At 46.0% G+C, this 13,696-nt stretch overlaps 1 protein-coding gene across 1 annotated transcript in view; it reads right to left on the bottom strand.

Annotated features, from left to right (window-relative positions):
- Nucleotides 1-792: 792 nt before the first annotated feature.
- LOC124788715 (regulating synaptic membrane exocytosis protein 1-like) overlaps nucleotides 793-13,696 on the bottom strand; it is a 165,376-nt gene continuing 152,472 nt past the window's right edge. Inside the window, exons 8-11 of the mRNA XM_047255993.1 lie at nucleotides 12,832-12,952; nucleotides 12,552-12,570; nucleotides 8,525-8,786; nucleotides 793-1,094 (exon numbers count right to left, since the gene is read on the bottom strand). Of these exons, the coding sequence (XP_047111949.1) occupies nucleotides 793-1,094; nucleotides 8,525-8,786; nucleotides 12,552-12,570; nucleotides 12,832-12,952 (704 nt within the window). The remainder of the gene's footprint in view (nucleotides 1,095-8,524; nucleotides 8,787-12,551; nucleotides 12,571-12,831; nucleotides 12,953-13,696) is intronic.

The raw sequence follows: 13,696 nt of genomic DNA, 5'->3' as shown, positions 1-13,696 counted from the left end.
GTCTGCTTATTAAACTTACAGTAGTAGCAATGCGGCATATTTAAGGGGATTATTACCAGCTGTCAAAACTATTGCACTTGCTGTATCCCCAATGGTCGATTATATACTGGATATAAACCTGAGTCGTAAAGAAGCGGTGACGTGATAGTAAGTTCGTCAGTTCGATGGTGGGAGGGTAGGGAAAATAACCTTATCGTTACATTTTTGGAAAAAATTGGTAATTCAGGCTCATTTGGCAGACGAAGGAATAGAGAAGTTTGTTTACCATCAGTGACCATCGATAGCAAGTATGGCTTACTCTGTGGCGACCTACTAACGAGCCCAACCTAACCGACTTAGACCTTCCCCCACCGCGACGCAGAAAGGGTTAAATGCTGTAAAGGCGGCCTTCTTGATGTACACATTTGCTGGTGTCAGCTGGTCAAATGCGCTACTGGTCTCAGTAAAAGGTGACGCCCAGATTCGCTTGCCCCAGAATGTGTAGCCCTGCGAGTCGGCCTGCGATGCAGTGCTAGTTTCACCAACTGCCACGAGGGTCAGACTTGCAAACGGAACCAGCTGATGCTCTACTTTTGCTTCAGACGATCTTTGGCAGGGATGTTCCACGGCACGCGGAGTGAGGACCGAGTAGTTACCGGAACGAAGTAGCAGCTCTAGGGCGCAGACGTCGGCACGGGCAGCGTTCGCGATCGCGCCGAGAGTCGACAGCTGTCGAAGTCGGTGGGCGAGCGGTTGGATCGGTGAGCAGTGTGGTGGGAGCCAGCGCGGGCGGGCGGACTGCAGGTAGTGCGGTCATGGGGAGTCGTTGGAGTCAGAGCCGAGCGAGTGCAGCGGGAAGAGCGGGTACCAGGCGTGCGTGGGCTGCGTCAGCGTGAGCTTGTCGAGCGCCACCTCGGCGCCGCCGCGGCCCACGTTGTGCTCGAAGCCGGGCTGGCGCTCCCACAGCATGACGAGCAGCGCGCGGCCCAGCACGTCGCACGCGCTGTAGCGCAGCGTCTGCCGGAACTGCGGCTCCAGGCTGTGCCGCACCACGCGCGTCTTGCGCTTCTGCAGCCACCGCTCGCCGTCCCGCAGGTACGTCTTCACGTAGGTGTCTGCGGAAGCACAACACACACACTTACTTCCTAGTTTTCATTTGCTCTGCTAGTCATCAAGACTACAAAACCCCAAAGACGGCATGCAGCAACGATTAGGTGTATTGCGTGTATTGAACCGGGGATCTAGAAGGCTTCGGCCCGCCGTAGCCCTCAGTGGTTCAAAACCCCACAACAGGTCACAGCAGTCCACTCACCCCACGCCCGCCACACCGAACCCAGGGTAACTGTGCGGTTCGGCCCCCTGTGGAACCCCCCGGGAAGTCTCATACCAGACGAGTATAACCCCAAATGTTTGCGTGGTAGAGTAACTACGGTGTATGCGTGCGTGGAGACAGTGTTTGTGCGGCAAACGCCGACGTAGTGTAACTGAGGCGGAATAAGGGGAACCAGCCCGCATTCGCCGAGGCAGATGGAAAACCACCTTAAAAACCATCTAGAGGCTGGCCGGCACACCGGACCTCGACACGCATCCGCTGGGCGGATTCGTGCCGGGGACCGGCACGCCTTCCCACTCGAGAAGCAGCGCGTTAAGCCGTTGGCGCAAGAACCGTGCATCCGAGCGTTGAGCGAGCCGAGTTTCTGACGTCACAGCATGGAGTAGCACGCTCGGGAGTCCTTCCGAACGCGCAGAGCAATATCTGGCATGTCAGATATTCTGACCGTGCGTCTGAGCGTTGACCAATGACATGGCACAACGCCATCTACGTCACAGGCACGCCGTCTCCCTTCAGTACAGAGTTGTGAGGCACCATATTGGCACTCATTTCAAGCCTATTTGTATATATGCCGTTCCGAGCACCAGCAAATTGAGAATCACTGCAAAACCCGTTGTTAACTATGTGATTCGTTCCAATAAAATAATGAGAAACATCATATTCGTGGCAAGAGAATCATTATAACTTGCTTATAATGAGAGTAGGCTATTTGAAGGCAGCGACACACTGAAGATCCACCCAAAACGCATTGTTCTTGGTACAATGTGTTATAATTAAATTTCAGTTAATAAAATATCTACGATTAAGGTTTTTAGGGAGCGGTAAGACACTATGATTAGATGAAAAATGTGTGATGTTGGTTTAGTGTAATGAATAGTGGCACTGTCTATCATTGGGTGGTTTTGTAGGGGCGGTGGTTCGCGTCCTAACACAACTAAATGTTTTTTTTCCTAACATTCGCGTTTTTATTAGGTTCTGATACTTTATTATTAGTTTAATATAAGTATAGACTATAATATTTTTATGTTATGTAAATACAAGATCCCCTTTTTTTGAGGGGTGACTTTGTTCGACTAACTTAATCTAAAGGACAGCTTACGCTACTTGTACAGAGATATTTTGCTCCTCCTTCTTTTACGCTTCGTAATTCACATGTTGCAAAGATTCTGCTACTGGGTAGGAATAGTGATCAAGTAAGACCGACCTTGGTGTTTTACTAAAATGTGGGAACGCTGAAATAATGTTTATCTTATGCGGAGAAGTATTCCAAATTTGTAACGCACAGTTTGTAATGGAACTTTTATATGCCTGTTTCCTTATTGATTGGACATGGTACTTTCCTTTCCGTGGACGATGGAAGAAATGTGCATTTTAATAGAGCTAATGTGGGAATTTTACGCGCACCCGTTGAGTAAACAGTGTGATTAACGAACTAGAAACATCCCTCAACTGTCGCTGGAGTGCGTTGCGATCGCGTATACCACGTTGGGGTCCACGTACCATATGCACAAGTCGCATCATTCTTGATCGTTCAGCAGCACGTTGAACTAGGCACGCTCAACGTTAACGTTCGGCACCACGGTCCGTGTGGTAACGGCTTTAGACCGCGCGGCTAGCCGGTCGGGCCAACGATTAGGTACGAGCATACAGAACAGGTTCCCAGATACGTGAGTGGCTGCAACACCTCTTAAGGGGGAGAATCACATTATGACGTTCAAAAAATCCGATTTTTTTTATTGCATAAATCGTTAGCTTAACTAACCAAGAATATACTTTCAAAATTTCAAAGCGAAATTCGCATTCGTTTAGATTTTATGAAGATAAACCCGAGTGCACATAGGGTACAGGCTCGAGCGCAGTTATGGCGACATACTATCATATGTTTTCCACGGAATGAAAATCTTCGACACGATTACTGCGCAGAGGGAGGAGACAGCTGGTGCGAGTGGCAGAAACGAACAGCCCTTGCAATGGAACATGAACAGCACCTTACTCCATTGCACACCGACGTACAGAAGGAAGTTCTTCCAATACATGAAGATTTATCAAGGGGTGAATTACTGGAGACATGTTTAGGTGGCCACACACAAAATGCGAATGAAAGTTTTAATCCCGCTATTTGGCGACTAACCCCTAAACGCTTGCACTCCGGACTAAAAGTCGTTGAATTGGCGTCATATTTAGCAGCGGTCTTATTCAATGAAGGAAATTCGTCCCTTCTGATGAGCATGAACGAGGCAGTAACACGCAAAGCTTCAATTATGCCAAACAAATGGATAACCAGCGCGTGATCCGGTAGAATCGACGTAGCTCATTGGAATCTAAGGAAGGTCGGAAAGCTCGGAAAGCACTGCTGCAAGCGCAAAACGAACCCTATGAGGAAAAAGAAGGATTAATATATGGTGATGGTATCGCAGATTAGTCGGTAAGCATTTTACATTATTGTTAACTTCGTTGAATTTCTAGTTTCCGAGAATTTATTTTTCAAACGCGTTTATCTCCAAATGACATTTATCACATTTGCGTGCAGCCTATCCTAAAAAGTATAGAACAGATAATCATGAAAATTATATGAACCAACTTCTGAGAGGATATGATTCTAAGGGTATTTTTCTTCGCATAATTAGAGGAAAAAATCGTGAAATTCGAAGTAAATTGTTCCAACGGCTGCAAAATTTTTAATTTTCACTATTTCCACCTGCATTGAGGTTCATATTCTTGGAAAATAAGTTATTAATGTAAAATCAAAACCTTTCTGATTTCAAATGAAAATCAGAATGGCTACACTGTACACAACATGCAATGGACATCACAGCGTAACTTTGTTATTGTTCGCTGAAATTATTCAAAAAATTCACAAAAGCTGTTCGAGATATGAATGAAATGATGTCAAAATTTGATTAAATTCCAGTTAATTCTTCCCACCAAAAAAAATCCCTAAAAATACGTATCAAACAGCCTCCTAATGTTGTTTCTCCCTTAAATAACAGAATCCAGTACGTTGTCCTTGACGACGAATGTTCATCAGAGGCAAGGGTATCGTCGGGTGTGCCTCAGGGAAATGTGATGGGACCAGTCTTACTCAATTTTTATATAAACGATATGACGGACAGGGTAAGTAGCAGTCTGCGGCTGTTTGCGGATGACGCTGTGGTGTTCGGCAGGCGTCGTCGTTGGGTGACTGTAGAAGAATGCAAGATGACTTAGACAACATTTCTAGTTGGGGTGATGAATGGCAGCTAGCTGTAAATGTAGAAAAATGTAAATTAAAGCAGGTGAGTAGGAGAAAACAATCATATAATGCTAGATTACAGAACACACTCATGTCGATTAAATATCTAGGCGAAACGTCTCAGATCGATGTGAAATGGAGCCAGCAGGTAAGGACGGTAGTATGGAAGGCAAATGGTCGACAATTCAGAGGTAGGCTGCTAGATTTGTTACTGGTGGGTTTGCTCAATACAGGAGTATTATGGAGACAGTTCGGGAACTCAAGTGGGAAACTAAAACTAAAAATTTCACTTAACAGTCATGGAACTTCAGGCGATTTACCATTAAGGGCTGGTAGACAGTGATGAATACTGTAATTTCGCAATAGGTAGCTCGCCGCTCCGAAAAGTCCCTATTATAAAGCGGAAGTCGACGTACCACAGAACTTTGAAAGTTTTGAGAGTTGTTATTTTCTAAGCATATGGCTTCGGCAAATGATTTTTTTAGAGTGGATTCCATTAATATTCAAGTAGATGCAGCGGGCAAGTATCTACGTAGACATTGCGACAAAGAATGGGACACTACATACTGTCAGCATGACGACAGTAAATTGATGCTGCTTTCCATGGTGCAGCAGCTGAGAGAGGCGTCCAACGACATTCCTGGACACAGAAGAGACACTTCATCAACTTTTCAGATGAGTCCCGGTTCTACGTAAAACACCACGATGACCGTATCTTGTGCGAATCCTCTGAGGAGAACGAATGTTACCAGACTGCATTCATCATAGTCATAAGGGCCTAGAATCTTACATGATGGTACAGGTCCTATCGGGTGCACAACACAATTAGTTCCGATTTGCATGGTCAGCAATTTGGATAACACATGTTACACTCCTTACGTGTTAAGGTTGGTGGTTGAGCACTATCTTCAAGATCTCTGTGACCTTATCTTTCAGCAAGATCACGCGGTACCACAGGTTTCCTCTGATCGCGAGTAGCCGAGAGATTCACGTCTCACCAATCAAAAAAAAAAAAAAAAAAAAAAAAAAAAGAAAAAAAATGGCTCTGAGCACTATGGGACTTAACATCTGTGGTCATCAGTCCCCTAGAACTTAGAACTACTTAAACCTAACTAACCTAAGGACATCACACACATTCATGCCCGAGGCAGGATTCGAACCTGCGACCGTAGCAGTCACGCGGCTCCGGACTGAGCGCCTAGAACCGCGAGACCACCACGGCCGGCTCTCACCAATCCCTACCCATTGCAGTAACTGATGAACTCTGGAACAGATGGAACTATGTACATGTATCTGTTATCCAAGCTCAGTTGACTAGACGTCAACCCGATTATAGTCATTGTTGCTGCCAGATGTGGCAGCTCCATGTGCTAAATGTGGCACATGCATAGCCCCAGATCACCTAAAACTTTAATCACTTATTCTTTCTACTATAGTAAATACACATAGTAGGTTCAGTAACTCGTTACTTGCTATTTTTTTTGGTGCTGCAATTGTAGTGGCTTATAGTATGGTGTGGCCACCCACTTCAAACATCGTAGCTCCTACTGCATCGGCATCCCACTACATGTCCAACCAGCACGAGATGCCTGCATCACAGGGCGTTAATTCACCAGAAAAACCTAAGTCGTCTGTGTTGTCAACACAAATATTTACCGGCGGCCACAAAACAACACATCACAACATCAGGTCTCTACCAACGGCCGCCACAGGGACCGCTACCCTTCCGCGGAGCCTGCAGAACAGCTTCACCAGAGGTCGCAGCTAACCCAGGAACTACTTTGCTACGCCAGGCACGTGATCGCAAATACTTCCGGCAGGTACATCCGGCAAACGGGCTTTATAAGGCGACGCACTGCCGGCAAAAGGGCAGTTCGAGCACCACTTGGAAGTATACCGAGCTGCCACCCCGGCAGCGACGGCCAGACGCCTCTTCTAGCTGGCTGATCTCTTACAGATGGATTTGGTATTGTCGACGAACATCTTGACATTGTAGAATTGTTTGATCGTGATCTCTCCCCGTGAAGAGTCGGGTCTTTTCTATTATTATTTGTTATTTTATATTGGTGACGATCCGCAGATGGGATCGAGTCTGTCGTTCTTTTGGGAGGTTGTATTATTGTTTCGTTTTGGTGAGTCCAATAAATTGATTCCACACTTGTGTTTCCCACATTTCTATTCAGATAGCGCAGATACTTTCTCTAGTTCCGTGAGGTTACATAACCAATGTTGTTCGTTGACAGAATGAAACACTAACTCAGATCATCCACAAAAAAAGACAGGTTGTTCGTCATAGCTAACAGCTCCTTCAGGTGCCTGAAAACGGATTGGAACTAGGTGAAGAGCTTTCAGTTGCTAGCTGCTTGTGGACAGTAGACTACCACCAAGCGTATCGAATCGAGGTGTCGTGGCTGCTGCCATTTTCAAACCATCGAACCCGAGTATCACGCATTGGCTCGTACACCACAAGAGAACGTGCACAGGGCCTGACTAGCAAAAGATGGGCAAGTAAATCGGTCGAGCAATTGCAAAGGAAACATTCTGGCATTCTACTTAAGCGATTTAGGAAAATCACAGAAAATCTAAATCTAGATCACCAAATAGTGACGAACTGCTGCTGTACTCTTGAATGCGTGCCCAGTGCCTTATAAGCGCAACACCTCACCGGTTTATGTGCGAAGTATTTAGGAAATTAAAATAAGGTCAAAGTTAAGAGAAAAGAATTAATTTGTTGATGATGAGGAAATAGAAGGAAAGTAAAATGGGTGACACTAACTACATAAGACGTTATAATTGTAAGTTAAGAATCTCAGTAGAAAAACTGAAATTAATGACATTAGGAGAAATTTTCAGAAACAACAAACATGCCAAAGTATAATAAGCCACTCGAAGAAGTCGCACATTTGAAACATTTGGAATCAAAGAGGCAGTGATATCAGCCGGCTGGAGTGACCGAGCGGTTCTAGGCGCTTCAGTCTGGAACCGCGCGACCGCTACGGTCGCAGGTTCGAATCCTGCCTCGGTCATGGATGTCTGTGATGTCCTTAGGTTAGTTACGTTTAAGTAGTTCTAAGTTCTAGGGGACTGATGACCTCAGATGTTAAGTCCCATAGTTCTCAGAGCCAGGCAGTGATATCAACAGCAAATTAATACTACTGCGCGGAAGAAAAGCCAGACAGGCAAAGATGCGAAAGGAAAAGAAATTTTTGTAAGAGATACGACTGTACTGAATGGTTTTGAAACATGCAGCAGAAAAAAAATTGTAAGTGCTCTCAAAACATGTAATCCTTTGGATGACACCACAAACAATGATGTAAGGATATAACTATTTGTTAAGCCAATGTTAAACCAAATATCAGCAAGTAAGTGACGCTGGCTACAATCTAGACAGAGGATGGAGGAAGAAAGGGTACCTTTAGCACGTATCGCATTCTGACACCTTGAGACAAAAATTAACACACAGTAACGAAATACTTCATGGAACAAGTCCTGATAGATGATATGGTCCTGGAAGGGGTGAGGATGACCTAAGGTTCCATAGTTATTAAGCATTTTGCATATTAAATTCATATTTTACTTAGAGATTTTATATCAGAGAAATCCACGCGACTGGTAAGTGGTGTAGAATACGGGTCTACATACGCTGTTTACAGCTACTACAGTGCGATTTACTGGGCATCTGAATTTTAAGTTTCAAATCGCGACGTTGCCTTCACACGATACTGTCTGTAGGCAGCCCACAGCGCTGGTGATTGAAAATTGCCTTTAAACTTTTATAGCCTACAAAAGCTTTTTGAAGTGAAAGTTGCAACACAAAGAGAGCCGAAAATGTCAGGCTACCGTTGGTGTAGTGCTGGCGGGATTAGTCTAGCGTGCTCGCTGTCAAATGCCAACAAATTTAAGTTCACACAGTAGAACTGCAGAGTGTGGTGAATTGCCGTGGTACTGGAAGCTACGGAACCTGGTGCAGTGTGGCTCACCTGGTGGGTTCTCGCGGTCCTCGCTGCAGAAGTTGCGGGCGCTGACTACCTCGACCTCCAGCTGGCCCTTGGTCATCAGCAGGCCCAGGTAGACCTCGCCGTAGCGCGCCGACGTGAGGCGGTAGCCGCGCGGCTGGATCTGTCCGGGGCCCAGCTGCAGGTCCACCACGCTGCCAACAAGTGGGTCACAAGTTCCAGTGGCGGAGCGTTTCAAGTTGTTGAACATAATGTTTGGCCAAATTCCTGGAAGAAGATTTCCAATCTAGAATACGTATGTTTTAAAGAGCAAACACGAACTCCATCTATAAACTTACGAAGTTTGCTCAGTTATATTTTCTAAGTATTTGGTATAAAGGATCCGTGGTTTCTAGTGGTTTATTACAGAGTAATAACGTAATTATGATGGAGTGGATTTTTTTACAGTGATTATCTCCATTTCCGTGAAACGGTCTTCACACAAAATGAGCAAAATTCTCAGGCTCAGCATAGCGTCATAGACCATTCTTCTAATGCATTCAGCGAATCCATACACGACTTGCATACTGGCCAACTCCTCGTCAGTAAACCTACCCACACAGCTGTGTATCGCCATTAAGGTGCAACTCACTGTGCCTGAAAAACAGACTGGCGACAGAATCGTGGTACTGGATGCAAGCTTGAGGGAGAAGAGTAAAGTGGGCATTACTGTTGTCAACAATAAGTATCGTGAATGAATGGAGAAACTATTTTCTAGAAAAATCATAAGTGCAGACCGTCGATATTTGCACTGTTGTGCAGATATTTTCAGTGCAATACAGGTACAAAGGTAAATGGAGACAGAAATAGAGTGAGAGACTACGGAACCCTTGTCCAAAAATAGCAAATATCCCTGAACGACCTCGGAAATTTCACTGGTGGACACCGCGGTACATACAAGTGGAGCACTGGCACACGTTACAACTCTATACGCCAATGCCCTGCCTAGCACAAGTGTTACACACTGATCGACAGTTTTACTTGACTATACTCCTACCACAGTATTACTGTGACAACAGTTATTCACAGTACAATGTTTTTGTACAAACGACTGATCCCTTCAACTCTGATGTTTTATGTTGCTGCACCACGAATAAGTACAGGCGTGGATTTGGGGAATTCTCGCAAGTGTCGCTCAGTTATGGCTGGACGGCAGTGTGTAAGGGAGTGATTGTCACGTCGGATGGCAGGCGCGGGCAGTGTTCATGTTTTGCAAACGAGGCTGCGAGGTAGGTTTACGACACCGCTCGCAGGCTAGAATGCACGGCCTTGCCGGCTCTGTATACAAATGTGAAGTAATCAGGTTAGCACAGGGCACCGACGTGCTGTGAAAAACCCATGCGCTGTGTGTAATGGCTGAAACTGGCTGAGGAATGCTGACGTTTTAATTATCAAAGAGCACTCCACTTGTCCCACTACGTCAGAGGCGTAGGGAAAAGACGTATAAATAAGAGTCCGGAGACTCAAAGTCGGCAGTCGTGTCGCCATTCTATATGCGTCTAGAACTGAAGAGAATGACGATTATTTAAGTTGCAGGCCAACCACGACGACCTTTAGGTGATGGATATCGGTTGCCAACCGCTCCCTGAAGCTGCCTCCAATCTCCACTGCACGGACGTGTCATTGTTGTGGCGGGGCGCGTCACACCTTGGAGCTACGCCGGCGCTAGGAGCGAGAGGGCCGCTATCCTGTGCTCTCTGAGTGACATCGTCCGGCGGACTGCAAGCTGTCGTCCACAGGGATGGGGCCGGAGCGCGAACTCGCGGCCTCCCGGGTGCAGAGCTGTCTGCAGGAACTGAACGAGCTGCCTGGGCGGACGGCCGGAGCTGGTAAGACTGCTTCGCGTCGGCGCTCTACATAGAATCCACGAGTCGCGCTTGAGGAACAGTCAACTATTTTCCGAGCTATCGGGAGCGGCTAACGCACGCGGCGGCCACGTAGCTGTGGCGTGAATAGGAGCGCTAAGTCCGCAACGCTGGGCGACGGGGCACCGACGCTGCAGATTCCGGCATTAGCACGGTGTACAGCGCCATCGCCGAGTTCAGCAGAAGGCCCCGCGTGTATCTTTAATGTAATAAAGTGAATGATATACTTGCCTGTGTTTCTCTGCACGCTTCGGCGTGAGCCATCCCTCTCTCCCAAACTATACCTCTCGGTCGTTCTGATATATTACAACCCCAGAGCTCAGGCGGTTGTAACCAAGTTACCGCAAAAATATAATTTGGAATTTTTTTTGAAACTATGTTTTTTATGTTTCACCTTTTAAAATTCCATAGACAGATTTTTTTCCTGTCTCTTTTCTAACATTGCAGTCTAGTACACTGTAACAAAAGCTATGAAATTTTTGAAAGTTGTGTTGTGCCCAGAATGATATTCCAAGCGGATGTGAAAAACTTTTAAAATTTTCTCTGGCCAGCACTATCAGCAGAGTTGAAGACAAAGAAGGGTAATACGCAATATTTAGACCAGAATGACAATAACAAAGAACACTGATATTGCATACGAACAATCTAAGCTGACTGACCGAGATGTTGATGCGGCAGGGTGACCTCACGATGATTGTTACTGTATCACCACACGCAGTGAAGTAACAACATGCAAGTTGTATACAAGTAACAACACGTAAGTCCTATGTAGGAGTGACTTTCATCTAATAACTGTGCAGAAATAGCTAATCTGAAAGCCTGAAGAGAAAAGTTGTGACCCTGTGGAGCAGTGCAGGTCTAGAAAACTGGGCCACATTCATTCACTCTTGCCATTCTTGTTATGGATGTAATTCATTCTCAGTTTGCAGCTAACCAAGCCTGAGGTGGAACCTGTGACACTCTATTCACGGTCTGTCTAGAAGTCTTCGGTTACCATGCAACAGCCGGCCCGCCCTGAAGGACTTGGTTGCCAAGGATTGCTGACGAGAAGACTTGGGTTCACCCTACCACTAGTCCTGGGGAACCCTAACTGACGGTACTTGGTGAGTTGCCAAACTACCATCATCACAGGACGTGTAGTAGTTGCCCCCCCCCCCCCCCCCCTCCGCCTGCTCTTCGACCTGCCTGTATCTGTGAACAAACACGGACGTCGCTGGGTGTTCTCTCGCTGAGAGGCCGTGACGTAACTGTTGATGACTATGGCCACTTTGTGCACAGCTGCGTGAACGAGAGCACCATGGTAACCGGTTAGTCCAGCTGCTGGCCACTAGACAATGTCCACAGTGTGTTCTGTCAGCAAACTCCTGTGACGTAGCTGCCCAGTGCGTCGTGCTCTCCGTCACCTCAGCAGCCAAGACTGCGAGCCACACAGAGGTCAGCACATACCAGTGAAGCTATCGTCCTTCTGCTCGCCTGGCACTGTCGGCCGTGAAACAAGGTAAGTGTGTATCCGAGAATAATAAATGAATATTCCGTTAAAAATTTCTTAATAGCCTCTCTGGCATTTCGACAGATCCTTATTGCGGCTCAGCTTCAAGCAATCCTGGCAGTCCTGAGCGGCAGTGACGATCTGTCGAAAGCCCGGAGACGCTAGTAAGACTTTTTTATCAGAATGTACATTTATTATTCATGGATACAGGCTTATCTTGTTTCACGGTTGACAGTGCTAGGAGAGCAGAAGGCCACACCTCCAGCCCTCTTTAGTAGGTGTTTATTTGTATTTTTCATAATATTGGAGAAATTGCTGTCTAATACCAAATTTATTCGTATCGTCGACAGGATATTTGTTGTGTGCCATTTGTGCCTTCTTCTCTGGCGTACGTACTTGAATCCCACTCTGTTCAGCACTGTGTACATCTTTGCACAACATTTTGCTTCTCCATCGCCATTGCCTTAGCGCTGTCAGTAACTCGTATGATGTTAAGAGCCATCGTGGTTGCCTGCGGAGCCCTTATCTCTGCAGTCACTTTACGTGGCATAAACTGCGAACTGGCACTACTCTGAACTGTAACGTGACTCTACCTAGTCACGTGAGCGTGTAAGTTCCTGGTACTATTGGATCTAAGATTAAGTTTCTCGAATAATACCAAGACTGCAAATGTGTACCTGCAAGCAAACAAAAAATAAATTATGTAACTTTATTTTTTCGATATTACAATTAAAACTTTATGACTCCTACTTGTATTGTTGAGATGCAATGGAAGCGCACACACACACACACACACACACACACATATATATATATATATATATATATATATATATGTGTAAGGGCTTGTGGGCACACACTGACACGCTTGCTCCTGAACGTGCCGAGCTGTTGTGCAAACCCAGCAGCTGGGCGGAGACGAAGCAGCAGCGACTTACCCCCAGCGGTCCTCCTCGTCCGAGGGGCTGCCCGCGGACGCCTGCGGCAGCTGCGCCGGCAGCTCGCCCACCACCATTGACTCCCGCCTGCTGCCCCCTACAACGGCACACACACCAACGTCTGCAAGGTGTCCACGTCACAATGCGGGCAACATACTCTCAGCACTGCCAAGCCTAAGTCTGGTGGATCATCATCCGTCCTTAACTCAAATCGGAAGGAGACTACATCCACTGCAGTTCACATGTAAATGAAACTTCCTGGCGGGTCAGAACTGTAAGTCGGGCCGAGAGTCCGCTGCAAAGTGAAAATTTCTTTCTGGAAACATCACAGTTAAGTGTTTCGCTCTCGGTTCATACAACTACTTTTGGACTATTTATGTACAACAGTCTCAAATAGCACGTGGGAAAACTGAAGACCTAAATATTTCCTTGCGAGCTCCGAGTACTTTTATTTTATTACGACCATCATTCCCCATGTGTGCGTGGGAGTAAACATAATATTTCGGCACCAAGAACAGAAAGTTGGTGCTTTAAATTTCCTGAAAAGATCTCACTGAAGTAAAAAGTACCTCTGCTTTAACGATTTTCATCTCATATTGCTTCTGATATCCGTGACAATCTCTCCCCTACTTCACGATAACACAAAACGAACTGCCTTCATCTGAAATTATCTGGTGCCCCCTGTCAATCCTATTTGGTAAGGATCTCATACTACGTTGCAACTCTCTAGCGGAGGATGGACAAGTGTAGTGCAGAATGTCTTTTTAGCAGATTTGTTGCGTCTTGTAAACGTTCCGCATATAAAATGCAGTCTTTTGTCCGCTTTTCGTGAAACATTTTCTGTATTATGATAACAATTTAAGTT

The sequence above is a fragment of the Schistocerca piceifrons genome, chromosome 3, assembly GCF_021461385.2.
Source record: "Schistocerca piceifrons isolate TAMUIC-IGC-003096 chromosome 3, iqSchPice1.1, whole genome shotgun sequence".
In the NCBI taxonomy this organism is placed as follows: domain Eukaryota; kingdom Metazoa; phylum Arthropoda; class Insecta; order Orthoptera; family Acrididae; genus Schistocerca; species Schistocerca piceifrons.
This window is presented reverse-complemented; position numbering and strand designations above follow the sequence as displayed.